Raw genomic sequence first — 27,295 nt, forward strand, 5'->3', positions numbered from 1 at the left:
AGGCCGAAGAGCGCTCGCTGCAGCACATGCTGCGCGCCATAGCGGAGGAGCGCGGCCGCCTCAACCTGCGCCGCGAGGTCTGCGGCCTGGGTGAGTGGGGCTGGCGGGGCGAGGCGAGGCCGGGCTGGGGCGGCAGGGCCCCGAGCGTCGCCGAATGCGCGCCTCCCTGCCCGCGTCCCTGCGTGTCTGTCTGCGTGGCCATCTCGTGTGTGTGCCTGTCCCTGCGTGGCCATGTCGGCGTGTCTCTGTCTCTGCGCGTGCCTCTGGGTCTCCCCGTGTGTCCTCTCCATGCGCCCCCACGTCCCTGCTTCTGGGTCTCTATTTTTGGTTCCACCAGCCCCCCTGCACCCTCATGTCCCTGTATCTGTTCTCCCCAGTCGTTTGGCTCTTCAAGTCCCCTTCTTTGCTAGGAAGCTCTCTCCTGGGAACCCCAGTGCTGCTGCAGGGAGCGTGGGCATGGGTCTGGGGAGACAGCCCAGCACGACAGGGCTGTCTCCAGCAAGCGTGCCCTGCACACGGAGTGCTGTGTCCTGGCTTCCTGCAGTCTTTGTCTCTGCACCCTCTGTCCCCTCATGCCTCAGCTCTGACCAGGGACCTGTTGGCCAGTGGCCCCTGGACCTTCTGGCTTGGCAGAGAGAGCGGAGCCTGGCCTTCTCTGGGTGCGATTCTGGTCTAAGGAGGCCCTGTGTCCAGCCCTGCTGGTGGGGGTGGGGGGCTTATTGTTTGACATGGCCTGGGACTGGCCTTGGGTGGGGTCTTCCCTCCCGCCTGGCTGGGGTGAGGTAATCCAGTACTCATAGATGGTGCTCAGACCCAAGCTAGGGAGGAGCCCCCTCTCCTGGAGTCTCCATTTGTCATTTTCTCCATGAAAAGACCCTCCCTTCTCCACGCCTGGAACGTACCACATTTTCAGCTACCCCCACCCCACCCTCAGTCTGGCTGGGGGTTTCTGAGGGGGCCGCAGCTTTGCAGATTCCACCAGCATTCCCTCCTCCACCCAGAGAGAGTCCCAGAGAGCGAGCACAGGCCTCCCTCTAAGGTCAGCTACAGCAGGGACAGGGCCCTCAGCAGGCCACGCCCTGGGGGCTGGGGTGAGGACAGGAAATACATTGGACTTCCCCTTAGGATTCAGGCTTGGCACCAGACACTCCTCCCAGCAGGTCCCACCCGCCAGCCCTGGAATGAAGCTTTCCTTGTGGGGGGTGAGGCAGGAGTGGTGGGGGTGGTGCCTCTCACATCACAAGGGGATGTCCGACAGGAACAGGCTTCTGGGTTTCTTTCCTGGAAAGATGTCAAGATTTAGTTTTGAGTAGAAATAGGAAAACCCTTACTAATTCACTCAGAAAACATTCATTGAGTACCTGCTGCCCACCCGGCAGGCCAGCCTGTCACCTGGCACAGTCTCTGAACCGGGGCAGGTCTGAGGGACCATCCGCTCCAGGCCCTGGCCCACCCCACTGTACAGGGCCCCGCTGTCCTCTGACCTAGGGCAGCTCATTAGACAATCCCTGTCCCCCAGGGGGCCCAGAGGGCCACCCCCAGGAGCAGCGGTCAGAGTGCAGGGCATGTTCGGGGCTCTCACTGTCCCTGTGATCTCTTCCCGCTGCCAGTCTCACCCTGGCCGTGCGGCTTTGCCAGGTAGTGGCTGTACTTCCACATCACTGGAGAGACAGGGACCGGCCCATGGATGGCCAGTGCGGAAGTGGCACAGCAGGGTTGACCCCTGCCCAGTCTGGCTGCAGACGCCCCTGCCCAGCTGCCAAGAGATGCCGGGCCTGTGGCTCCCCTCCGTGACCTGTTGTCCATGAAGCTCTGTACTGTCGGTGGCTGTTTCTCTGCCGGAAAGCTTCCCTCCTCATTGCCAAGCACCTGCAAGTCTTCCTGCGTGGCTCAGCTCTGGTGCTGCCTCCCTGGGAACCTTTCTGGACGCCCAGAGAGGCCTGTGTCCTCTCTGTTCTGGGTATGGCTGTGGTATTGTGATGGTCTATACAGCTGCCTCCCGAGTTAGCAGTGAGCCCCAAGGCATTCCCAGCCTACACCTTGTCAGGGCCCAGGGTGGGACAGGAGCCCAGAAACTCAGTGCGTGCAGGAAAGAATTCATGTGTGGACTGGCAGACGGAGGCTGTGGGTGGCCAAGGAGACTGGAGTCCTAACTTCTTAGAAGGGTCCCTGTAGCCCATCTCTCCTATTTCAGATGAGAGATTGCATGTTCAGCGCTTTACAGGAACTTTTTTTTTTTTTTTAAGAATTATTTATTTATTTATTTCCATTTGTTATTGTTATTGAACTTTTTTTTTTTTTTTTAAGAATTATTTAATTTAACATTTATTTATTTATTTATTTATTTATTTAAATTTGACCAGTTAGGGACAGAGTGAGAAAGTGAGGGAGAGGGAAAGTGAGAAAGCAAGCCGCCAGCTCCGGGACTCGAACCACAGTCGGCCATGTGGGTGTCCAGTGTCCTTAAGCACCCCTCCACCTGCCGGCCCTGCAGAGCTTCATGGGAACGTAATGCCCGAGTCGAGTAGTGCTGGGACCCATGGAACCCGGAACTCCAGCCCCCGGAAGGAGCCCTGTTAGCGTCCACTGCATCACTTACTCTCGGCTCGCGGTGACCTGTGAGGTTTGGGAGTAGATCGAAATCGCCCAGGCTGTTGTTTAAAGATTACTCAGAACAGTGCTGTGCCCTCTGAGGTTGTTTGGAAGGTGTCCAGGGAGCCTCAGGTGGAGACGCGTGACTTTGGAGAAGCTGTTGTCATCTCTGAGTCAGCCCCTGTGAGATGGGGCAGAAGCCTGGGCTGTCTTGATGAAAGGCACATTGTAGGTTGAACCTGACTTTCCAGTCTCATTTACGGCAGCCTCTGCAGTAGCATTTTCCTGCCAGGCGGGGGTCGGCCAGGGTTCCAGCCGTGGAAGGACAGGTGTGAGAGAGAAGCCAGGTGCCCAGGCAACTGTTCGCTGAAGCAAACCCCACTGCAGGTAGCCAGGCTGTGGTCGCCCTGGTGGGGTGGTGGCATTGCAGCCCCAGGAAACCGCGTGTGTTTCCAAGGAACAAGGTGCCCGCAGTCTGGCCGAGATAGCTTGTACTGGCTCCGGATCTTCGAGCTGAGAGAACAGGCAGGTCAGTGGCCAGGTGTGTGGTGCAGACACCTGGAACTGAAGGTGGCCAAAGCCTGCCACTGCCTCCAGGGGCTTGGGCATTCTGGGCTCTGGACGCCAGCTCAGCCTGCGTGAGGGCACACCCCCTTGCAAGGGGGCAGCTGCTTCTGTCAGTCAGGCACTGGGCACATGACCTGGGCCCAGGGCCGAGCCCTGGAGGGCAGCCTGGAGATGCTCCCTCTGTCTGGAACACAGCAGGAAGAAGCAGCGTTGTATGTTCACTCTGCATTCTTTCGTTTTCATTTTATCTTTGAAATAACCGTGCGATGCAGGTTATCTTCCCTTTGTCCTGATGAAGGAACACAGTTTGGAGGGGAAGGAACATGCTGAGCCTTGAGGCTGGAAAGTGGCAGAATTTGTCAAGCTCAAGCTCTAACCTGCTTGGCCCCAGAGAAGGGGCCCTCCTAGACCTGCCGTCAGGTGTGGATAGCCTAGCTGTGAGCACTGGGCAGAGGGGCCACCGAGAAGGGAGCTGCTGATGCGCCCCAAGGAGGGGAGTGGGGAGTGGTGGCCTTTGGCCAGGATTGAGGCTGGGAGAGTTTGCCTGGACAGAGGAGCAGAGGCCTGGAGAGGGGTGCAGGAGTCCTGGCTAGAATGGTGGTTTGAGTGGCCAGCTGAAAAATTGGCGCCTCTTGGGCCTGGCTCAGGGAGCTGGCAGGTATGACGTGGAATGGCTTGTGTCGGAGAGGCTGTTAGGATGGAGGACACTGCGTGTCTTCCACCAGCCATCTGCCTTGCATCTTGGTGTCTCTGTCTACCCATTTTGCAGGTGGGGGAGCTGAGCTTCAGAGAGGAAGTTGACTCCCACATGGTCACGTAGATGCCAGGTGGCAGGGCTGGGATTCTTGTCAAGGCCCGTCTGATGCCATTAGCCATCCTGGAGAGTCATGAAATGACCCAGAATAGGGGCAGCTCCTTCAGCGAGCCTTGCCTCTGTGCTGGCATCCACTGTGGCCGGGTCAGGGACCACCCTGTGCACTGGGCAGAAGTGGTGGGGTGGGGCTTTCAGCGGAAGGAAGCTGGAAGGGAGACGTAGCTGGAAGGGTAGCTGGAAGGGAGCGCAGAGCCCCAGCTAAGCCCTCAGCCCTCAGGCTGTGTCCTCCTGTAAATGGGGGCTGGGGCTGTCATGAGGGCAGGGCAGGTAGTAAACGAGGTGCAGCAGGCACCGGCCCAGCACGGAGCAGGGTGCAGAATTACCGCAGGGCTTGCCACTGAGGTCAGACGCCTCCCTGGTGCCTTGCGCCCCAAGAAGCCCCCTGACCCTAGGGCAGTGAGCTAGTGGTGGGCCAGCATGATGTGGAGGAAATGAGACCGTTTGCAATGGGAGCAGGGCCTCTTTCGGTTCCTGCCTATTTTAAGCCTGTGTTCCGGCCACTACTGTTCCTGGAGCTGGAGCAGCCCGGAACGGGAACCTCTTTTAGGGGAACCTAAGGACTTGACCTCAGCTGTAAAGGGCCGAGGCCACAGCTGTAGGGACGTCTCTACAGTCAGCTGTGCTGGCACCAGGAGTCCTTTCTTGCTCCCAGCTTTCAGCCTTGTGTAAGAGGGTCCCACGTTGGGCCATCCCTTGCTGTCCTTAGGGCTCCTTCCTCCTTCCTGAGCCAGCCAGGTCCCTGACAGCAGCTCAGCCACGAGGCTGCTGGGGAGGAGCCCCGAGCAGGACACTTGTTTAAAAAAATACTCAGTATCCCAAAGCAATTTTTTCCAATGAAAAAAAATGTTCCATGCACTTACCCAGAGACATGCTAGTAACTTTGCAGCCTGGCCCTCCAATGTTTTCAAAGCCTTTTAAAGAACAGTCGATATTCAGTACAGAACATTTCTTAATCATGCTTTTACACTTAAAATTCCTAAGACATTTTCCATGTTGTTCAAACTCTGAACATGATTTAAGTCACCACCCGGAAGTTGAGTGTGTATGCTGTACCTGGGTTAACTGACCTCGTTTTACTGGAATCGAGCCTGGGTCCCGGTTTTCACTGTCACAAATAACTTGAATGTCTTTACATTGGGAAGGTTTCTGCATTTGAATGATTTCTTCAGGCTAGCCACCTGGGAGGCCATTCCTGAGAGGCTGCTGTGGCTAGGGCTATGGGTGGGGAACAGATGTTCACCAGACTAGAGGAGAAACCTATGTAAAACATTTTTAAGAGGGATTTTTGCCAGAGTGTGTGCTCAATGCAGAGACAGAAAGACATAAAATGAGAAATCACCCACGAAGGGGATGGCCACGCTGCAATCCCTTTCCCTCTATTCACCTCTCAGGAATTTGGGCATATACACACACAAAGTGTGAGTTTTAAGCCACCGGGTCCGGGACTCGAACTGCAGTCAACTAGTCTAGCAACCTCAGTCTAGCAACGTAACCATTACACCATTTGTTGGTCCTGAAACTTTTCTTCCTTTAAGAGATTTGTGCGGTAGGGTGCATATGCTTGCCGGAGAGAGAGAGAGAGAGACAAAGACAGAGATAGGGAGAGGGAAAGTGAGACTTCACCCTCCAGGGGGGATGGCCATACCACAGTCTCTTCTCCTCCATTCTCTTCCTGGGATCTTGGACATGATTTTTAAGCCACCGGGTCCAGGACTTGAACCACAGTTGGTCATGTGGGGTCCAGTGACATGACTGCTACGCCATCTGCTGGTCCCTGTAGGAGACACTTCAAACAAATGGTGCAGAACAGAGACAGAGGTGAGTGTCCGAGGGTGGCAATGTGCTTCCCAGCACAGGGCGGTGCAAGGAGCCACGAGGACCCAGCGTGAGACGAGACTTGGGACCCGGTGTCCTGCCAGTCCGGGGTACTCCAATACTGTCTTCGTCCTGAGTTTTCTCCCTGAGTTTCAGTCTTGTCTACTGAGGGGAGAAATCAAAGGACCCCTTTGCTGGGGTCCTGGAGCTGAGCCTCCAAGCACAGGTCAGGCTGGCTCCCACCTGTACCTACGCGCCCACCTGCATGCCCACCAGCAGCTGCCCCCCCCCCACACCTCACTCCAGGGATGAGGGGGCATTGCCCAGGGACATTACCCTCAGGGTGCAGTGACCACCCCTGTCCTGGCTCTGCTCTTGCTGGGGGACCTGCAGTGCAATGTGTGGTAGCTGCTGACCAGATTTGTAAACAAACCTCCTCTACCTCTGAAAGCCCCTACAAGGGACAAATTGTCCCAGATTTTACAAAGAAAAAAAAAATGGAGGCCCAGCGAGTTGAATAGAGGTCTGGTTGACCTTTCTGTCGGTGTGGGTCAGGTGCTCTCAGCTTTCCACCAGGGTGAGTGGGTCGCTGCTTGAGACCCTCACCTTGCTGGAGGGCTGGGGGCTGCTCATCCCCAGGAGCTGGGCTGGGTCTGTGAATGGCTGTGAGAGACTTGCTTTGCAGCTTCCTGGAGAGCAGCAATGGGTCCCCTGGGGAGCTGAGAGTAGCACCCCCATACCTCCGTGAGTTACCTGGCCTCACCTCCAGACACTCAATCTTGGACCCACCCATGCCCCAGTCAGATCCCAGCTGCAGGAACCTTAATAATATTAACATTCGGCTAGGAGCTCCACATAGACTGAGGCGGTCAGGTGGGCCCCAGAGGGCAGTGGCAGCCAGCCTGCCCACAGCTCTGACTCCGTCCTAGTCTGAGGGACAGGCCTTCATGTGGGAAAAGACCTGACTCTGGGCTCCCTGCCCAGGAGCCCGCCTCCCGCCAGGTCATGGGTCCAGGGTCGTGGCTCAGGGCCCCATCTCCTGGATTTGGCTCAGGCTGCAGAATGTCCCCTGGGCCACAGTTGTCACAGGGAGCTGGGATGGAGCGGGTCGGACCTCAGAAATCGACTAGCCTAGCCCGGTTACTGGTACAGACAGGGGAGAGGGTCAGAGAGGTCTCTGACTGGCTCCACCAGGGAGACTCTCAGGACAGCCGAAATGCCTGCTCTCCCCACTTGCACCACAGCCCTGTCCAGGCAAGAAGACAGCCCACCATAGCAGGCAGAGCTCTCTTATTTCAGGTACGCAGGACGGGCAGGCGTGTGCAGGGGAAGGGTGCTCACGGATAGCTCTTCAAGGGCCCGTGTGGCTGCAGAGTGGGCTGGCATATAGTGGACAGGGTGTTCCTGCCAACCCTTGGGACCAGCAGACCTTGGGCTGGAGAGTCAGGGGCTCATTTGAGTTTTGGGGTAGAGGCCACCCAGCAGGAGGAAGACCATTCACACAACCAGGCTAGGACAGGAGAGACACCAGCTCACTTTAGGGGACTCCTCTTTGTGTCTTTTAAAATACTATTGGGGAACCAGCAGTTAGTTTAATGGCGATGTCGCTGAACTCCCATGTAGTTGACTGAGGTTCGAGTCCCGGACCCAGTGCCTTAAACTCACACTGGGCGCATGTGCGTGCATGCCCAAGATCCTGAGAGGAGAATGGAGAAGGGATTGTGGCGTGGCCATCCCCCCTGGGGGGTGATTTCTCACTTTCTATCTCTCTATCTCTCTCTGTCTTTCTGACGAACGCATATGCGCCCTGTAGCAAAAACTTTGCCAAAAAAAAAAAATGCTATTGGTTGCACGCACTCACCAGAGAGAGACAGAGAGACTGGGGGGGGGGCAGAGAAAGCGCCCATCGCTGGGTGTGGTCACACCACGTCACTTCCCATTTCTCCGCTCTCTTGCTATTTTGGGCTCGCATGCACATGCACCCAGCCTGTGTTTCAAGCTGGAACTGGGATTCAGACTATGGTCAGGCATGTGAGATCCAGCTCCCTTAACCACTAAGCTACGGGGCCAGGCCTCCAGTTCTTTCTAGAACATTGCTTTTGAGGCATCTTTGCCGCAACAACCACTGCACAGACTTTTGTGCCCACGAATGCCTCGCCTTCTCTGCCGTTTTGGCTCAGTGTCTGTGTTTGGGTGTTTGTGGTCCTCATTGCCTCACTTGTCATGCACCATCCAGGTCACATTTGTGAAGTCCCAGAAATAAGGATTGGCCCTACCTCCTGGAGCTCAGGGCTCACGAGGGAGGTGGTGGTAGGTTGGTGGGGTAGCCCTGGCGTCTGCAACTCCCTCCCTGGCCCTGAGACCGGCCGATGCTCCTGGATCTGATCTCCGGGCCCCTGATGCCAATGCGGGAGGAGAAGTTCCTTTTGGGGGGCTGAGTGGTATGCAGGGTATGGCCACTAGACCACATGGGAAGCATCCTAGGTTCATGTCCTGTGCCCACGTGTGCCGGCTGGGACTCGGGGTGGCTCACGGTGCCAGGACCCTGCTGAGGCTGCCCTCTCTCCAGCTCTCGCTAATGTAATAAATGAGTAATCTTAAATAAGTACATGTTATTTTTTAAGAAATAAAAAAGAAAATTTCTTTTCTTCCATCTTAGACTCATGACTGAGGTCCTTGTAACAAAAGCAATGAACAGGAGAAGTGCACACGGGTTCCTGGTGTGAGTGGGGTGAGACGCGGGAGCTTCCTGAGGAGACGAGGCCTGCAGGCTGGGCTGCGCGAGGCCTCTTTATGCGAGGTTTAGTGGAGATGTGGACAGCCGAGTGGACGGTTGGAAGATGGACCACTGAGGAAGAAGGGCTGTCTGGGGTGAAAATGGGGGCAGGGCTCATCTTCAGAGATGGGCATGGGGGTGGGGGGGACGGGAAGGAGGGAGCAGCCTTCTGGCTTCTGCCGTTTTCTCCAATGCCAAGGAGCCTTTTTAGGGTCGTGTGTCCTGAACCCCCCACCAGCTGCCCCTTGGACATCTGTCTCCACCTGACGTGTCACGGGTGCCCGCCTGGCCCCACGATGGCCCTGCCCGATGTGGCACACTGTTCATCACACTTTCGCATCCCTGAGGCGGGAAGTCCCAGACACAGGCCCTTTGTGCCCGCACCTCCAATCACCCGAGCCTGAGCCCGAGCCCTGTGATTCTCAGAGGGACCCCTCCCCGACCCCTGCTGCTCCTTCCATCTGGAATCGCCCTCCCTCTCAGCTCTCAGCTGGGGGCCCTGCTAGGCCTTCTCCCAGCCCCTGATGGAGTTGGTCACTGACTCCCCTTGTCTTATTTTTTAATTTAAAAATATTTATTATTTATGCCAGAGGATGTATGGGCATGACAGAGAGAGACAGAGCTTCCCCCATGGGGCCTCGTCACGTCACAGTCCTCATTCCTCCCAGTCTCTGTCCCATCAGGATCCTGGGCGTGTGTTGCCTGGTGAGACTTGAGCCCTGGTTGGCCGTGTGGGACCAGCTTCCACCCTGCGGTGCCTGGCCGCTGTGCTGAGGGCTGGCCTGTCCTTTGTTCTGGATTCCTCTCTGTGAGGGTCACTTTCCTTTACCACTAATGCCCCGCTGGGCCCAATCAGCCCTGGCCACGCTCCGTGGTGCCCGATGGGTGCCAGGCACAGTCCATGGGAGCAACACGGGCAGGTGCCGCGGGGCGTGTGGGTGGTGGGCTGGTGGGGAAGGAGCTGGTGAGTAAAGGAGATCTTTTACAGAGAGCTCGCCCACGAGTGGGCATTCCTCAGGGGGGCCCCTCCTGAGCGGGTCTGGGTGGGTCAAAAAGAGAAGTGCAAATAACAACCTGCCAATCTGCTGCGGCTTCAGGGAAACGCTGCTGCTGTCTGGCCTCTGCTTCTCCTGGCAGAGTCCAAGGGTCAGCCCTAGAGCCTCAGGGGGCATCACAGGCTTCCTCCCATGTCAGTGGGGAGAGGGAGGCTACCTGCCTCAGTAGAGGTTCAGGGACACGAACAGTCACTGCTTAAAATCAAGCACTGTTACAGGCAGGGCCCATTGCTCAGGGGAGTCAGTGCATGCCGGAGTCCAGGGGCCACATGTCACCCTGCCCACAGGTGGAAGTAACACCCTGTTATCCCATGGCCCTGTGAGCTGTGGCTTCACGTTGGGGCACAGGTTTCCCCCACACCAAGTGCCCCCAGCTACTTCTGCTTCTGGTCCTGCTGGTGCCTGTGGAGGAGCCCTGAGCCTGCCTCACCTATGGGAGGGGGGGCTAGGATTTCCACCTCCTCCTGACTCCCTGCTCAGAGTGGGAGTTTGCACAGTGGGAGCTCTGAGCTGCTGCACTCCTGCAGGCCCCACTCCCTGCAGCAAGCCTGACCAATCAGCCCAGGCCAGCCCACTCTGCTGCTGTGTGGCCGGGTGCAGGGATGAGGTCATCTTTATTCAGAGGCTGCGACAAGAACTCTGCATCCAGGAGCCCTCCCCGAAGTCCAGTGGGCCCAGCTGCCTCCTCGGGATGTTTGGAGCTGGAGCAGCTACCGCCCCCTTTTGCCCGAATGCCCAGCACTCCCTTCTGATGGCACCTCTGTGATGAGGGGGCTTTATCCCTGTTGGCAGATACAAATGGGACTCAGAGGTTGAGGCTTTGATTCAGGGTCCAGAGCCTCAGGGACTTGGGACCTAATGCCCTTGGACTCCAGGCTGCAGCCTGTCCATGCTCAGAGCCAGACATACCCGTTTCTTCAAGGAGAGGCCCTGGATGACCCATCTCCTGGGTGGCTCTGTCAGCCTTGTGCATGAGGAAGGGTGTCTTAAAAGAAGCGAGAATAAGGGAGGGGTATGAAGAGGATTTGTGCATGGGAGAGGGTGTTTCCTAGGAGGAAGTTGCAGAGCAGAGGGCCTGGGAGACCCCCAGATGTGAGGAGCCAAGGAGAGAAGGGGAGTGGAGCGTCCAGCCTCCAGAGGGAGATGAGGGCATTGAAGGTAGAACAGCTGAAGCTGAAGGGACTCCTGGGCTTGCCAGCGCCCAGAAGGTACCCAGAGTCTGTGCCTCGCATGTTGTGCAATCGGCTTTGCGCATGTTCAGAGTTCCGTTCCTGCGGGCCTGGCTGCCGAGAGCTGCAGGGGCCAGGTGGTGGGTGCAGTGGTGAGCAGGGCTCAGGCCAGCTGCATGCCTGGCCCTCTCAGAGCTGGCGTAGTATGTGGGGTGAACCCACTTGTCCGAGGACCTCTGGTGGGTTCTCAGCCTCCCCTGGCGCAGTGAATTGGTCTGAGTAGTGCATTCTGGGCATCCCTTCCTGCTGCCTCAGCATCTGGGATTGGAGAGAAGCCGAGGAGGTGGGATAGGGGCTGGTTGGTGGCCAGGGCAGTGGCCACATGACCTCAAGCCCAGGCTGCTGAGGGGGACAGTGGGACTGGAGGGGAAGTCCGAGGAAATGCTTGGAAAATGATGTTGTAGAGGCCATTTCTGGAATCTGAGAAGAGCAGTGAGTTAGGAGTCAGGAGTGCGAATCAGGCCACAGTGGTGACAGTCACAGGAGTCAGAGGGAGGCTTCGAAGGCAGGTCGGGCCGTGGCAGGTCCTGCCACATACTAGCAGTGTGACATCAGACAAGCCTTGAGCCTTAGTTCCCCCCTCAAATGAATGAAAAATATTGGTTCACCTGAAAAGTCATGACACATTTTTGCATAGAAAAACAGGAAAATACATCATGACTTTTCCAAGGACGCAGTAGTAATGCTTACCTCGCAGGGTCTTTGTGAGAGCTGAGTGGTGCTCACAGCTGGAGGGATCCGGTGTGCAGGTAGCTCACAGCATGTGCAGGACCCCAGCCTGTCAGGGCAGGCCCACGTGGGGCTGGGGTGGATTCACACAGGCCAGGTAGAAGGGCCCAGGCAGAGACTGGCTGGTGAGCAAGCCAAGGAGGTGCCGGGCATTTGCCAGGGCTGAAGGCTGAGTCTGGCTGGAGCATTGGGGACCACACAGCAGACTTTGGGGGGACCATCTAGAGAGACTGGCTCCTGGCAAAGGAACCTGGGTGCCTTCTCGAAGAAGACATGGGACCAAGCAGGAGTTTTAGGCTTCCCTTTGGCCAGAGGAGAGTCCTGGCCAGGTCTTGGGGTCACCCACATGGGGACCCGATTGACCGGTTCTTCTTTTAGCTGTTTGTCAGGGCAGCCCAGGGCAGCCCGGCCTCTCTGGACAGTGTTTGTCTCTGTGCCCCGAGGGAGGGAGGGAGGCCTTCAGCCTGGTGAGGCACTGAGACAGGGTTGATGAAAGACCTATTGAAGGCCACAGAAGCCTATTCATCCTGCCCTGCCCCCTGCGTGGAAGCTTCCAGAGGGGCAAAGGTCGCCTTGGACTCTCCCCAAAGAGGCCAGTTGGCCCCTACCTATTCATGAGGAGTGAAGAGGTAGCTGGGGCCCAGCAACGTCTGCGTTGATCCGGTTTTGCTCCAGAGGCGCCTCTCGAGGCCCTCGGCCAGACAGCCCTAGACAGGCAACCCCAGGCCTCCCCCATCCCTCCTCCCAACACAGGCAGACACCATCCTGAGCCCTCCCCACAAGCCCCGGAAAGAGGCTCTGGGTCTTCTGAGGATAAGCACAAGGCCCTGGCTGAGCAGAAGGTCCTGTGAGGCCCGCTCCCAGCTGTCCTCCCTCCTCGGCCTGCGCTGTCCTGGCGTCACTCTGGCCTTGAATGCTGAGCTGCGGCTCTGACTAGTTTGAGGTGCAGCCAGCTTGGGGTGCACTTAATGATGGTGTTACTTAATGATGGACTCTTCCTCCCCCGGAGCTCTGGAGGACCGGGTCTGCACTGGGTTCCACTCACCCTCTGCACCCGGCCTAGCACTGTGCCTGCTCACAGCAGCTGTTGTGTGGAGTTTGCCCCAGAAACACACACAGACGCGTGTCCCAGTGCCAGCTCCCACCAGCTGTGGGGCCTGGGCAACTCCTGCTTGCTTTATGCCCTCGTTTGTGAAATAAAACCTGCCTTGCAGTTTGTGTTGCTGTGAGCGTGTAGCACAGTGCCTGGCACGCAGGAAGCCCTCGGTGTGTTTATGAACACACTGCAGAATATCTGAGAATTGGAACAGAGTTGTGATTCCTCCACTCCTAGGACTAACCACCTGGCGTTCTGGTGACCCCCCTTCCCACCTTCATTTCCAGGCACTTTATTTATTTATTTTTAAGACATTTTGCTATATGGTATGTATACTCACTGGCGAGACAGAGAGAGGGAAGGCGAGACTCACCCCCCTGGGAGATGGCTACATCACAGTCCCTTCTCTATTCTCCTCTCAGGATTTTGGGCAGCCACACACTTGTACCTGGTGTGATTTTCAAGCCACTGAGTCTGGGACTTGAACTGTGGTTGGCCACGTGGGAGTCCAGTACTTTAACCACTATGCCACCTGCTGGCTCTTCTAGGCACTTTTTCTTTGGAGAGTTTTTTTGCTATAGGGCGCGTGCGCTCGCCAGAGAGACAGAGAGAGATAGACAGAAAGTGAGAAATCACCCCCCCCGGGGGATGGTCACACCTTAATCCCTTCTCCTCCATTCTCCTCTCAGGATCTTGGGCATGCATGTACATGCGCCTGGCGTGAATTTAAGCCACCAGGTCCAGACTCGAACCACGATCGACTATGTGGGAGTCCAGCAACATAGCCATTACACCAACTGCTGGTCCCATACGGCAAAATGTCTTTTAAAAAACAAATAGCAGAGGCACAGGCGCGGTGCCCAGATGCCAGGTGCTCTTGCTTCCACTCATCCCTGAAGCCGCTATCCTGTAAAGGGCTCTGCCATTCTGGAGTTCGAAGAAAGTGACTTACACAAGCTGGCACTTGCCTGAGGCGGCCGAGGCCCCTTAGGCTCCCTGGCAGCTGCTAAATGGGTTGCCCGTTTCCTGAAGCAGTCCCTCCTCATTCCTCGCGGGCCTGTGTGTGTTAATTCACCTGCTCACCGAGATGCTTTGACCCCAGGCAGCACCCCCGGAGCTTCTGTGGTTACTGGCTGACGTTGGCAGAATGGTGACAAGTTTGTCACCGATGCTCAGCTTCTCAGCTGAGGTTGGGCAAGGCGATGTGCTGTGTCCGTCTGTCCGTTTGGTTCTCGTGCTGGAAATGACTGTCCTTTTCAGTCTGTTCAGTGCCCCCTAGTTTGCGTTTTTGTTGTTGTTAATGATTTTAAATGGCCTCAAGGTTGGTTTTGAGGTGCTATCTAGTCCCAGCCAACGAGGCTGTAATGGGGGCTGACTGGTGGCTGATGGTTAAGGTAGCTGGAACCCATAGGCTGATCGTGTGGTTTGAGTCCCAGACCCAGAGGCCTGGGGAACACACTGGCCATGTGTGCAGGCCCAAGATTCCAAAGAGAGTGGGAGAAGAAGGGATCGCAGTGTGAATCCAGCCATCAAAAATCTCCTGTGATGGGTGCTTTCTTACCTCCGCTGTCTCTCTATCTCTCTGTCTCTGTCTCTCGGCAGTGCGCTCATACTTCTCTGGAAAATTTAAAAGAAGAGGCTGAATTTGCATGTGGTAAGTTGGCTCCATTCAGGCACGAGTGCTGTGGCTGTAGAGTTTGATACTAATGATCGAACATTAAGCTAAAAGGGTGTTGTTAGGGGCCAGGTGGTGGCATGGTGCTTAAATTAAGGCTGCTGAATCCCACATGGCCAACTGAGCGGTTTGAGTCTCGGACCCAGTGACTTGAAAATCACACTGGTTGCACAAGTATGTGTGCCTCAAATCCCAAAAGGGGAATGGAGGAGAAAGGATTGCAGTTTGGCCACACCCCTAGGGGGGTATCTTTCCTTTTCTCTCTGTTTCTCTCTGGTGAGCATGTGCACCCTATAGCGAAAACTAAAAACACACACACACGCTAGGTGTCTTTAACAAGAACAGTCTGTTGGCGGATGTGACTGGGCTCTCGGGAGCCTGCCCTGGACTCCCGGGAGCCTGCCCTGGACTCCCCCTAGGAGAAGGGGCCTTAGCAGTTTGCTGCTTGGTGGTGGCTTTAGGAAGCACACGTGCCTCACTCAGATAAGAATGGACTGGTGGCTGTTGTTCCTCCGGACCAGCAAGGTGGTGAAGGCCAGCCCTGGGGCACGGAGCTGTCCATGGTGCTGCCGTGGGGAATCTGGCGCAGCTTCTGGGGCTGTGCCTGCTCCTGCATCTGTCCACCAGACTCAAGGACAGGGAGAACCTGGTGTCCGACTAGCCAGAGGGCAAGGAGTCAAGCAGAGTGAGTTCTCTGCAGGGTGGTGGCTCCCAGGGCTGGTGACTCAGGGGACCTCTCGCTGGCAGGCCTTGGGGAAGGATGATGGGAGTGGGAGCTTACCTATGGGAGAAACAGACAGCAGTGACCTCACAGCCGCGGGAGGGCCTGGTTGCTCCTCGTGCGTTTATGCATACACGATTGCTGTACCATGTGACCAATGGACACCGGCATGTCTGGGACTCAGTACGGAGACTGGCAGAGCTGGCAGAGCAGAGGGTCCCCAGAGCCTACATGTGGGTGGGATGTCACAGCTTCCAAGACTGTTGGCCTCTTTCCCCAGCCACACCGTTCCTTCCAGGAAGAGAGCAGGTTAGACCCATCTGACAGATGTGGTCACAGGCTCAGGAGGTGAACTGGCCTCCCGGTAGGGTGGGTAGAGGCAGGACCTGATTTCTTGTCTGCTTGACTGCAACCTAACCTTCACTTGGCCCTCAGGGCTCAGAAGTCTCACTCCAGGGACCAGCAGGTAGCATAACAGTCATGTTGGTAGACTCCTACGTAGTCGGCTACGGTTTGATTCCCAGACCCGGCAGCTTAAAACTCACGTCAGGCACACGTGTGTGCATGCCCAAGATCCCAAGAGTAGAATGGAGGAGAAGGAATTACAGCACAGCCATCCCCCGGGGGTGATTTCTCACTGTCTGTTTCTCTGTCTCTCTAGTGAGCGCTGTACCCTATTGCAAAAATTTCTCTTAAAACAAAAAACAACTCACTCCAGCCTGACTTGTCCTGGCTCTTAAATGCAGAAGGTCTCTCTGTGTTTTCTCCTCCCTCTGAAGAAAGGGAATCTCTTCTCCCCTCATTCACGTTCTTGAATGAAACTATGACATTAAAATTTGTACACTATAGGCCCAATAGTATAATCTCATTATCGCATATATTAAGTCAAAAAGAAAGAGCATGTCCTTTTAAATTCAGCAGCTCCTTTCACACTGGTGCATTTTCTTCTAGCGTTTCCCTGTGACTTATAGTTGCCGTCGGTGCGTCTGCACTTTGGGTTCTGCTTCCTCCCTCAGTGTCGGAGCACACGCATTTCCGTGGTCTGCATGTAGGCGTCAGAGCCATCCTTTTAGAAAGCTGGTGAAGATTTGCCTTCGTGCATTCAGCAGAATTTACCCAGCTTAAATGTCAGTAATTGAGAATCGTCGTGTTTTTTCTTTCTTGTTGTTGTGGCTATTATATTATCTGCTCACAATGCAGAGAACATTTTTGTACACAGGGCTTTAACTTTTGCGTGCAGTATTTCTCTTCCGTAGAGTGGATTCCTAGGAGTAGGGGACTGCTCGCTTGCTTTTTCCAGAGTTATAACGGTCTTTGTTCCCCAGTGTTTGTAAGAGCCAGTTCAGCGCACCCGTGCCGGTATCGCCTGCGATCACTCCCGCTGCCTTCCCGGAGTGTCGCTGATGTAAAAGAGACCGTGTCCGTGCAGAGTGAGCAATTTGGTGAGGTTTGAGGGCCGTGTGTACCGATGAAGACACCCCCACCATCAGCATCGGGGCATTTGGTGCAGCCACACTTCGGTCTCGTGGTCTTGCCTTGTCTGAAACATCGCGAGTGTGAGCAGTGTGTCACCTTCACACCCGACTTCTTTGCTCTGCGTGCTGATTGGGAGTCACTGCTGTACCGTGTAGACTGAAGTGGGTTTTTGGTGAGTAGTGTTCTACCGAATGGCCCTCCTGCATCTCTGTGTGCGTTCTCCTGATTTCCGGTTTGGGTAACATGAAAAGCATCTGTGAACCGTCGAGTGTCTCTGTCCACGCCATGTGGACTCAGCGTCATTTCCCTCGACATTGGCTGAGCTGTGGGGCTAAGTACATGTTAACTTTTTAAGAATCTGACAATTTTTCTAAGTAGCGTGATTTTTAAAATAATTATTTACTTAATTTTATTTATCACTATTATTATTATTTTAACCAGAGAGACAGAGAGAGAGAGAGAGAGAGATGGAAAGTGAGAAAACAAGCTTCCAGGTCTGAGACTCAAACCAATCAACCATGTGGGAGTCTAGCGCCTCAACCACCTCACCGCCTGCCAGCCTTCTAAATGGCATTTTTTAAGACCAAAGTTGCCGTCCCGGAGATGGCACCCTGGCAGCTGGTTGGTAGCACAGTGCCCTATGATGTTGCACCCACACGGGGCCGTGCCCCAGGGTCTCCCCTGTGCATGTGCATGCCCTTGCCTGTGGTCGGGCTGGTGAGGCTGGCCGGGTGGTGTTGAGGCCCCATTGTGGTTCCTCTCTCTCTCTCTCTCATGGAAGAAAGCGAATAAACTTTAAAAACGTCGACTTGGTCTTTTACTTCAAATTCTGGATACTCGTGAGGTCGATGTTTGTCCATGGCTTTATTTGCCTGGGGGCCTGTTACCTGACCCTCTCCTGGGGCCCTCTGTGTTGTCTCTGTGGCTTGTGCAGTGCGAAGCCTTTGTGTGCCGGGGACGTCTCCATGCGAGCACTCCTGGCCGTTTCCTCCGGGCCTTCTATTTCATTACTTTGCCACAGAGCACGTGCGTGTGCGAAAGAGAGAGAGTGGGAAAGCGCCCTGTGGGGACGGCCATGCCATCAGCCCTGTCCTTTTAGGATTTGGGGCACATGCATGCACATACCTGGCCTGTTTTCAAGCCGCCAGGCCTGAGACTTGAACTTCGCAGTCGGCCAAGCAGGATCCAGGTGTCTCATCACCATAGCGCTGGCTGACCTGCTCTGCGAGTGTCCCAGGTGCGGGGACACTGTGGTGACTGCCCTGCCAGTGTCTCAGCCCACCCTCTCTGGGACACTCTGGTTCTTTCTCCCTGAATACCTCCCCCACACCTCCATGATGGGCCTTCTGCCTTGACTCAGAGTGAGGGAGGTGTGTGTGCGTGCGTGCGTGTACACACGTGTGTGTCAAAGTAAGGGAGGTGTGAGCGTGTGCACATGTGTGTCAGCAAGGGAGGTGTGTGCATGCGTGTGCACATGTGTGTGTCAGTAAGAGAGGTGTGTGTGCATATGTGCATGCCAGAGTGGGGGAGGTGTGTATGCAGGTGCACATGTGTGTGTCATAGTGAGGAAGGTGTATGTGCACGCGTGTTCACACGTGTGTGCCAGAGTGAAGGGGGTATGTGTGCGCATGTGTGTGCACATGTGCATGTCAGAGTAAGGGAGGTGTGTGTGTTCATGCACGTGCACATGTGCGTGTCAGAGTGAGGGAAGTGTGTATGCGTGTGCATGTGTGCATGTCCAAGTGAAGGAGGTGTGTGTGCTCGTGCACGTGTGTGTCAGAGTGAGGGAGGTGTGTGTGCTTGGGCACATGTTTGCGTCAGAGTGAGGGGTGTGTGTGCGTGCATGCCTGTGCATATGTGTGTGTCAGAGCGAGGGAGGCGTGTGTGCGCGTGTGCACATGTGCATGTCTCCCCAGCAGACTGTGAGCTTCTTCCCACGGGTTGTCACAGTGGTGCTGACCAGCAGCGTGAATGACACAGTGTAGTATTCCCCAGCTCACAGCCATCATCAGGACCCTGGTCCTGTCAGAGGTGGTGGCTGCAGCATCTCCTGGGTTGCATGTGCCTGGTGCTCAGTGACAGCAGGTGGTCCAGAGGGCTGGGGCTTCCCCTTCCCTCTCCCGTCTGCACCTGCTCAACACACAGTAGGCCCGCTGGCTCCTGGCAGCCCAGCAAGGTCTGCCACTGTGAGTGGTGGCTTTGAGCCTGGGGACAATTGGGGCATCTTTGGTAGAGCTCGCATCAGGGGAGTCAGAGGTGACGATAAGAGGAAGTCCTCCTCTCACTCTGGGCCATCCTGACTGGACCCCTCCTTGCTGTGGCCTGAACGTGCTGGGCTACCCCACCCCCAGCCCCGAGATTGTTTCCTGTTAATGGGGCTGACCCTACTCTGCCCACATGCCTGAGCCACGGTGCCTCCTGCTGACCTAGTGGTGATCAGGACAAAGTCCCCTCTCTAGGGATGCTGTCCCAAGAGGGGACAGACAGCACATGGACACAGGCACCAGGAGGGCTGAGGTTGTGGTGGAGGCAGAGCAGGTGAGGTCACAGGGAGGACCTGGGCACATTTGCTGGGGGTCAGGAAGGGCTTCTGCAGAAGGCACTGAAACTGGAACCAAAATCCGAGGAGGGGAGTCCAGGCAGAGGAGGGACAGGCATCCGAGCACCCTGAGCGGGGCAGGCGGCCATGCGGTGGGGGCAGCAGGGGCAGCACGCGGAAACTCGGGGTTTTATCTAGATTCCATGGTACAATTTGAAGGCTGGAGCAGGAGGGGCCTTCTAAACAACAGACCCCCCCAGCTCTGGGTGTGTCCCAGTGGCAGTGCCCGAGCTTGGAGAGGGTGACAGTGGTGGCATCAGTTGGCCTGCCTCAAGCATGAGGCTGCTGTGAGTCTACCTGGGAGTGCATATGGGTGGGATTAGCACTGGGCCTGTCACCATGGCCCTCGGCCCTGGCCGTGCCTGTTGAGGGTGGTGGTGCTAGGTGGGCCTGGAGCTGTGCTTGCCAAGCCCTCCTGCTGGGAGTCCATGCTGGCTGGGCCCAAGGGAAGTGCGGTTTTGCTCCATTACAAAGTGGGGAATGGGTTCCTTGCCTGGGCCGTGGGGGTCCAGGTGCTGGCTGGCACGGAGAAAGGTGGACAGCAGGTGGGTTCCCGCCAGTTGCCGTCTCCGGCGATTACCCAAGGCCGGCTTGCCCGCTCCACCTTCCCAGATTTTCCAAGGAGGAAAAACCTGGCAGATCTGGGGAATGTGTTTCAGCTCTGTGACCTGGGCCCTTTCTTTCTTCTCTTGCGCATCCGTTTAATTCCTCTGTGAGCCAGGGAGTGTGGCAGAGTGATGGTGAGAAGCTGGTGAGGTGATCGGCAGAGACTCCCGGGCATTGCTCGGCATGGGACAGATGGCTTCATTGGGAACTGATGGCGCTGTCCTTGTTGTCGTATTTGCTAACATTGCCACCCTCTGGGCACCTAGGTACCACTACCAGACCACTTTTATTAAATCATTTAAAAGCTCTCCTTTTCCCAGGGCAGACGTGCGGGCCTGCTCCGTGTTGCACATGAGGGCAGAGGATCGGTGCTCTGGCCCCCTCCACGTCAGGTCTCGGGTGCCGGTGGCTTCCTGTCTGCTGGTTCTGTCCTCAGAAGCTGGGACACAGAAGGGGATACAGCAGCCACCCAGCAGGGCGGCACGAAAGGCGGAGAGGTGCTCACAGTACCCTTGCCTGCCCCGGCAGGTGGTGGGAGTTAGAGTCACGCCCCCTGTGTGTCATAGCCAGAGAGGCATCTGTAAGCCATTGGGCAGGCAGTCAGAGGCCTTCTGCTGGGCTCTAAGGGGAGTGATTGTGTGGGTGGGAAAGTCTTGATGCACTTTTCCCTAGAAAAATAGGCCATGACTTTTCTGATGACCCAATAAAAGTGACAGTGTTCAGGGACAGTAAGGAAAGCTGCGTTGTATCCGGAAATAGCCATAGCACCACCTTTGCGTGGCTCATGGAGGTCTGTAGGCGAAAGTCAGGCATTGTTTGCTGCAAAGGAGGATGGGGCAGTAGGGGGCGTGGTGATTAAGGCACTGGACTCCCATGTAGCTGACCATGTTCAAGTCCTGGACCCAGTGCTTGAAAATCACACCAGGCATGTGTGTGTGCACTCCAGTGGAGGAGAAGGGATTGTGGTGTGGCCATCCCCCCAGAAGGTGATTACTCACTGTCCCTCCCTCTGGCGAACATAAGCACCCTATGGTCAAAACCTAACAAACAAAAATGACAGGGCAAAGTGATGCGTAGACAGCAGGTGGGGTGGGTTGGTTCCTACAGGTGCCTGTGGGCCTGCGGAGTCCTGCCAGTCCCCAGCTCTCCCGGCCCCACCTCTCAGGCTGACTGGGCTCCCTGACCCAGACCCCTCACCCAGGAAACCCCCTGCTCAGTGCCTGAGTGTCCAGGAGCCAACTGGGTGTGGTCTGGGCGGGCTCGCTGATGGGCAGAGGGCAAAGGGCCAAGGGCAGGGGCTGGTCTCAACCCCTGGCTCTGGCTAGGGTGTGGCTGAAGCAAGCAAAGGCTGGGTTTCATTCTTTTTAGTGGCTGAGCATTATCTAGATAGCTATGCAATCTGTGTATGTGTGCAGCTGTGTATTTTTCTCTGTGTATTTGTGTCCCTCTCTAGTGTGTGTGTGTGTGTGTGTGTGTGTGTGTGTGTGCACGTGTAGTCTCTGTGTGTCACTGTCTTGTGCCCTTAGAGCTGGCGGCCACTGAGGCAGATTCCCTGTCTTGGCTACCGTGGTGGACGCCGTCACAAAACGTGGTGTGCGGACCTCCCGTCCGCAGCGACTTCCTTTGGCTCTCTCTGCAGAAGGGGGGAGTAGGATGGTGGCTGCTGGAGGCTGGGCAGGGGTGGGAGAGGGGGAGACGTCCTTACAGATGTGGAATTTGTTACAGTGACCTGTGCACAGCAGGGTGCCTGCACCTTCCCGGAATGTGTTGTGTATTTCAAAATAGCCAGAAGAGAGGGTTTTGGGTGTTCCTGACACAAAGTAGTGATAAATGTTTGCAGAGCTAGGTATGCTAATCATCCCTGATTTAATCATCACACTTTGTATTCGTGTATCAAAAAATGGGGGGCCAGCAGGTGGCGTGGTGGTTAAAGGTGCTGGATTCCCACACGGCCGACTGTGGTTCGAGTCCCGGATCTGGTGGCTTGCTTTCTCACTTTCTCTCTCACTCTGTCCCTCTCTGGTCAAACTGAAATAAACAAATGAATAAATAATAAATAAACAAAGTTAAAATAATTCATTTTAAAAATGGCACTGGACCTCATAAATATGTAGTTATTGTGTGTCAATTAAAAGAAAGTAACAATACAAATAATCATAAATTGTGACTGGAAGAGGGGATTGGACTCTGGGGGTCAGGCAGTGGAGGAGTCCTGGCTGGGCCACTGAGCTGCCTGGGAGGGCTCCAGCACGTGGCTGCCCCCAGGCTCCTCATCTGAGGGTGGGGACCGGGTCCTTCCCGAGAGAACTGGGACTTGGTCGTGGTGGTCAGTGGCGGGTGGGGAGAGGAGCAGGAGTGAGCTCGTTGGCATCTTCTGGACTTGCGCTGAGTGGCTCTGGATCATGCTCATGCCCCAGCAGGGGCTCTGTCCACGCCACCATGGTTTGTCGTGTGGGACCTGTCACTCAGGAGCAGTCTCCTGCCCGTTGTCCATAGTCAGTGGCAGGGCTAAATGAGACCAGATCTCCCCTACGAAAGCCCGGGGGTTTTTCTCCTTATGTAGGAAAAGGTAGGGACCAGCAGTTAGCGTAATGGCTATGTCGCTGGACTCCCACGTAGTCGACTGCGGTTTGCGTCCTGGACCCGGTGGCTTAAACTCACGCCGGGTGCATGTGCGTGCGTGCCCAAGATCCCGAGAGGAGAATGGAGGAGAAGGGATTGCGACGTGGCCATCCCCCCGGGGGGTGATTTCCTGCTTTCTATCTCTCTGTCTCTCTCTGTCTGGCAAGCACACGCGTCCTATAGCAAAAACCTCTCAAAAAAAAAAAAAAAGAAAGAAAAAAAAAAGGAAAAGGTTATAAATATTTATCATAAAGAAATACCACGTATGATACAAAGAAAATCCCTGCGAGGACCAAACAAGACCAAACCTGGCGTGCTCCGGGTCCTGCAGCCTGCAGGGGTGAGGGCGGGCCGTGCCTCCTACACGCTTGGCTCCTGCCTGCAGCTGAGACCAGCCAGTCCAGCAAGGCTGCTCCTTTAAGTCGGATTCTCCAGGGGAATTGCCGCACCCTAGGAGGGGGGAGAGGGCTGTGCGGGAGGGAGTGCCTTCCTGAAGGATATCCCGCTGCACAGCCTCCCCAGCTCCCTGCCAGACAGCCAGCTGTGACGTCTCGTCTCGTTAGGTTTTCATTTTCCACTGCAGCTGCTGATTCATCCACGGGCTGGAGTTGGCTCAGCTGAGGGACTAGGAGCCCGGCTCTCCTGCTGCTGGGCAGAGGAGCTGTCCCTCCTGGGAGTGTCCCTCTATGCCCATGGGGAGGCTGGGAGGGGAGAGGCAGAGCAGTCAGAGCCCTGAGGGGTTTCTGCCAGCTGTGGGGGGTGGGTCCTGGCCTTCACGCCCCTCTGCCTCCCTGCAGGGTGCTTCAAGGATGACCGCATTGTCTTCTGGACCTGGATGTTCTCCACCTACTTCATGGAGAAGTGTGCCCCCCGGCAGGATGACATGCTGTTCTATGTGCGCCGGAAGCTGGCATTCACGGGTGGCGAGAGCAGCGTCGACGGGAGGAAGGTGGGTGACCTCTCCTGCGGCATCTGTGCCCCACAGCACCCCTGCGGGTCTGCCCTGGGCCAGCTCCTTGCACGTGTTGGAAGGTAAATGCTGTTTATTGAGCCCTAGCACATTCCAGGAGCCGTGCTGTCAGTCACGTGAGCTGCGTGGCTGTGGCTGTGTTGGGCATGCTGGCTACATCGTTCTTTTTCTTTGTGGGGGGGGAGGTTTTTGCTGCAGGGCACATGCATTCGCCAGACAGAGAGAGACAGAGAGACAGAACATGAGAAATCACCCCCCAGGGGGGATGGCCATGCCGCAATCCCTTCTCCTCCATTCTCCTCCACTCTCCCCTCAGGATCTTGGACACACACGCACACACACCTGGTGTGAGTTTAAGCCACCGGGTCCGGGACGCGAACCGCGGTCGACTATATGGGAGTCCAGCAACATAGCCATTACGCTAACCGCTGGTCCTGGTACATCACTCTTCACTGTGACCCCGGACAGGTGCTTGTCACTGTGGCAGCCTTCCGGAAGCCGAGGCTCACAGGCCTGCGGATTTGGCCAGCCTCTCGTAGAATGAGTAAGTGAAGAGCAGAGCAAAGGCCTGACCCAGAGTCCAGAACACTGCCTGGCCTGGGGCAGGGTGACCTGGCCTGGTGATGCCGATGGCAGGGACACCCCTGCCTTAGGGAGGGAGCCTTTACCGAGTTCCGGACGCCATGCTGAGCTGCGTGCTTCTCGGTCTCCTCGTGAACGCCCATGGACTCCACTGGGCAGGTGTCATTACCCCGTGTTACAGCTGAGGAAGCAGGGCCCAGAGGTGACGTGGACGTGACGCCCCCCCTAGGTGTCTCAGCAACTAGGTTCAAGTGCGTGGAGGAGTAGAGAAGTTCCGTATGCTGCTTTCTCTGGTTTTCAGAAGCTCAGTGTTTAAGGAACCCATATGCCAAACATGGAAATTGCCCTTTTTCCTTTCCAAAGGAAATCTCAGAGGGTTGTGGACCCAGTCTGGAGCTCACAGCCTGTCTGGCTCCCCCAGGCCCTGGGCACCCAGGACCCTAGGCCGGGCCTGTTACCTGTGACCCGCACAGTGAGCCAGTCCTTTGAGCCCGAACACAGAGGCGGGAGCACCACCCATGTGTCAGTTGCAGGGATGACGCCTTGTTCACAGGCCCCAGCATGCTGGCCTTGAGCCCTGAGCTGGCAGGACGTGGGAGGGCCCAGCAGGTGCCCAGAGCAGCCACTGGAGAGGTGGGGGAAGAGCCCAGAGGGGAGTGAAGGAAGGGGGTCCCAGTTCTGAAGGGAAGGGCCCGGCACATCTGGTAGTGGGTGTGGAGGCCTGAAAAAGCGGTTTCAGCCGTGGATGGGCAGGGACTGGAGCTACTCTTGGGCAGAGCAGGGAGGGGCAGAGAAGTCAAGTCTGCCGGGAGCTGAGCATCCTTGGAGCCCGACCCCTGGCTGGGTCCTGAGCACCCGCACCCCGTCCGGGTGTGCAGCTGGGAGACCAGCTTTCTGGACCAGCCCCAGTGTTATCTCTGCCTCCTCCTTGACTTCATTTGCTCTGTGACTTGGTCACTTTCTGGCGCTCAGCTTTTGCTAAAAGGGGCTTAGGACAGGTGCTCCACAAGGTTAGGGCCCTCCTATGTGGACCCCGGGATGTCTGGGGTTGCTGCGCCCACACAGTGCCCTGGGCAGGGAGGTGGCTAGCTAGTCCTCAGGGAGCCCCAGTGTGCGCTGATGCCATTGTAGGCACTCCTGCCCCCTGACCTCAGCACCGTGCTGAGTATAGGTGCTTCTGCCACCCACGACTCGGGAAGAATCCCATACTCGAAGGCGAGCCTTTGCCCGAGGTGAGCAGCCAGGGGGCAGCAGGGCGGAGGACTTGGGCTCTCCCCAGCGGCCCTGGTCTGCCGTCCTGCTGGGGTTCAGACCGAAGAGAACTGTCTTTGCAAAACGTTGGCCTTTCCCCAGCCACGGTCTGTTGCCACTGGAGACGCTAAGAGGACCGGGCAGTCTGAGGCACTCTGTCATGTCTCGAATTCTGGTTCCAAGTGAGGTCACAGCTCTGGGCAGGAGGGTTGGCGAGAGGTAAGAGGACAGGTCTGCATGTGCCTGGAGAGCCAGGCAGGGCACAGGGCAGGGCACAGGACAGGGCACAGGGCAGGGCACAGGACAGGGCACAGGGCAGGGCACAGGACAGGGCACAGGGCAGGGCACAGGACAGGGCACAGGGCAGGGCACAGGACAGGGCACAGGGCAGGGCACAGGACAGGGCACAGGGCAGGGCACAGGACAGGGCACAGGGCAGGGCACAGGACAGGGCACAGGGCAGGGCACAGGGCAGGGCACAGGGCAGAGCACACGACCGTCCTGCTGGGGTTCAGACCGAAGAGAACTGTCTTTGCAAAACGTTGGCCTTTCCCCAGCCACGGTCTGTTGCCACTGGAGACGCTAAGAGGACCGGGCAGTCTGAGGCACTCTGTCATGTCTCGAATTCTGGTTCCAAGTGAGGTCACAGCTCTGGGCAGGAGGGTTGGCGAGAGGTAAGAGGACAGGTCTGCATGTGCCTGGAGAGCCAGGCAGGGCACAGGGCAGGGCACAGGACAGGGCACAGGGCAGGGCACAGGGCAGGGCACACGAGCCTTTTCTAGAGGGGAGGGAAGGCGAAGGGGAGAGCCTCCTCTGGGAGAGAGCAGCCTGGCTCTGGGACTGAGGATGCGTCAGGAGGGGACCGTCCTGCGGGTGGCTGCTGCACTGCTGCCTGTGGCCGTCCAGCTGCTGACAGGCTGGGATGTCCCACCCACCCCGTGAACCATGTGTAGATGCCCCGTTCTCTAGCGTGGGGTGTCTCCCAGCGCGGGAGCACAGCAATGACTGATCCTGGCCTGAGAGAGCCCCATGCCAGAGACAGAAACGTGACATGGGCCTCTGTGTGGCAGTGTTGGGAAGAACGGGCTGATGGGAAGGAAGTTCAGGGACCTGTGACTTATGGCCAGAGGGCTGTAGGTGAGAGAAGGGGCAGCGGGGCAGAGGACGGTCCAGCACGTGCACAGGGGGAGATGCCAGGTGTGAACGACTAGCGCTGGCCTAGCCCCACACAGGTGTGGGCCCGCAGGATCGGGTGCGGAGGCAGGGGGACAGGTGACAGCCACCTCGCCGGCATTCTTCACAACTCGAGGGGCTGCAGTGTGGAGGACGGCCTGCAGGGGTGGACAGAGGCGTGAGCGGGGAGCCCGGGAGACCTGTCTGCTGAAGAAGCAGCCTGAGCCAGCTGGGGCCACTGGCGCCTGCGCGCTGCCAGCGCTCTGCGGCAAGGCCTGCTGCTTCCCACCCCTCCCCTCCACTCCCTGCCCTGGTTCCGGTTGCCATAGCGACCTGCTGGCTTCCTGGCGAGTGGGAGGGGTGGCTGGGCAGGGGGAGCTGCAGTGTGTGGCACAGGTGCCCTGTCTGTTCACTGCAGCCTGGACAGAGGCCCTGGGCAGCCAGCTTGGACTTAGGCAGGGCAGGCACTGGTGCGATGTGGGGCCTGCTCCCCACACTCTCCTGGGGTGCAGGCTGTCCGAACCCCCACTCGGAAAACTGCAGCTCGGAGACAGGCGCCCACCCAGGTCACTCGGCTCCCAGTGGTGAAGCTCTGTTCCCAGTCGCACCTCTTCTTTGGGGCCGTTTCTGTTTCATGTACATCCGGAATATGCAAAGCATTTCCTGCATGGTGACCTTCCTTGGGGTGAACACCTGGTGCCACCAGCCCTCACCCCCCAGAGCAGCCGCTGCCTCACACTTCCTGGGTGGGTCTGGCCTGTTTCTGTAGCCACAGACGGGAGTCACATGAGGTCCCGTCTGGCCCGTGTCTTGATGTGCTGGGTGAGAGGGGTGTCTGTGGTGTGGGTGCCGGGGGGGGGGGGGGGTTGTCTGCCCCCGGCCACCCG

At 56.9% G+C, this 27,295-nt stretch overlaps 1 protein-coding gene and 1 non-coding gene across 5 annotated transcripts in view; both read left to right on the forward strand.

Annotated features, from left to right (window-relative positions):
• The first annotated feature begins 6 nt into the window (after positions 1 to 6).
• The window catches only part of KIAA0930 (KIAA0930 ortholog), a 39,078-nt gene continuing 11,789 nt past the window's right edge, over positions 7 to 27,295 (forward strand). For all 4 annotated transcript variants that reach the window (XR_336859.2, XR_336860.2, XM_006164645.2 and 1 more), the window contains exons 1-2: positions 7 to 90; positions 23,230 to 23,381. Coding sequence is in view for 2 of the 4 variants with exons in the window: in XM_006164645.2 (XP_006164707.1) it covers positions 27 to 90; positions 23,230 to 23,381 (216 nt within the window). In the remaining 2 variants the exon portion in view is untranslated. The remainder of the gene's footprint in view (positions 91 to 23,229; positions 23,382 to 27,295) is intronic.
• On the forward strand, positions 20,116 to 20,260 carry LOC114005353 (small nucleolar RNA SNORA57). Its single transcript, XR_003547218.1, has one exon. It is a non-coding gene; the product is annotated as a small nucleolar RNA SNORA57 (small nucleolar RNA).

This window comes from Tupaia chinensis, unplaced genomic scaffold, assembly GCF_000334495.1.
Source record: "Tupaia chinensis unplaced genomic scaffold, TupChi_1.0 Scaffold143651_1, whole genome shotgun sequence".
Taxonomy (NCBI): Eukaryota; Metazoa; Chordata; class Mammalia; order Scandentia; family Tupaiidae; genus Tupaia; species Tupaia belangeri.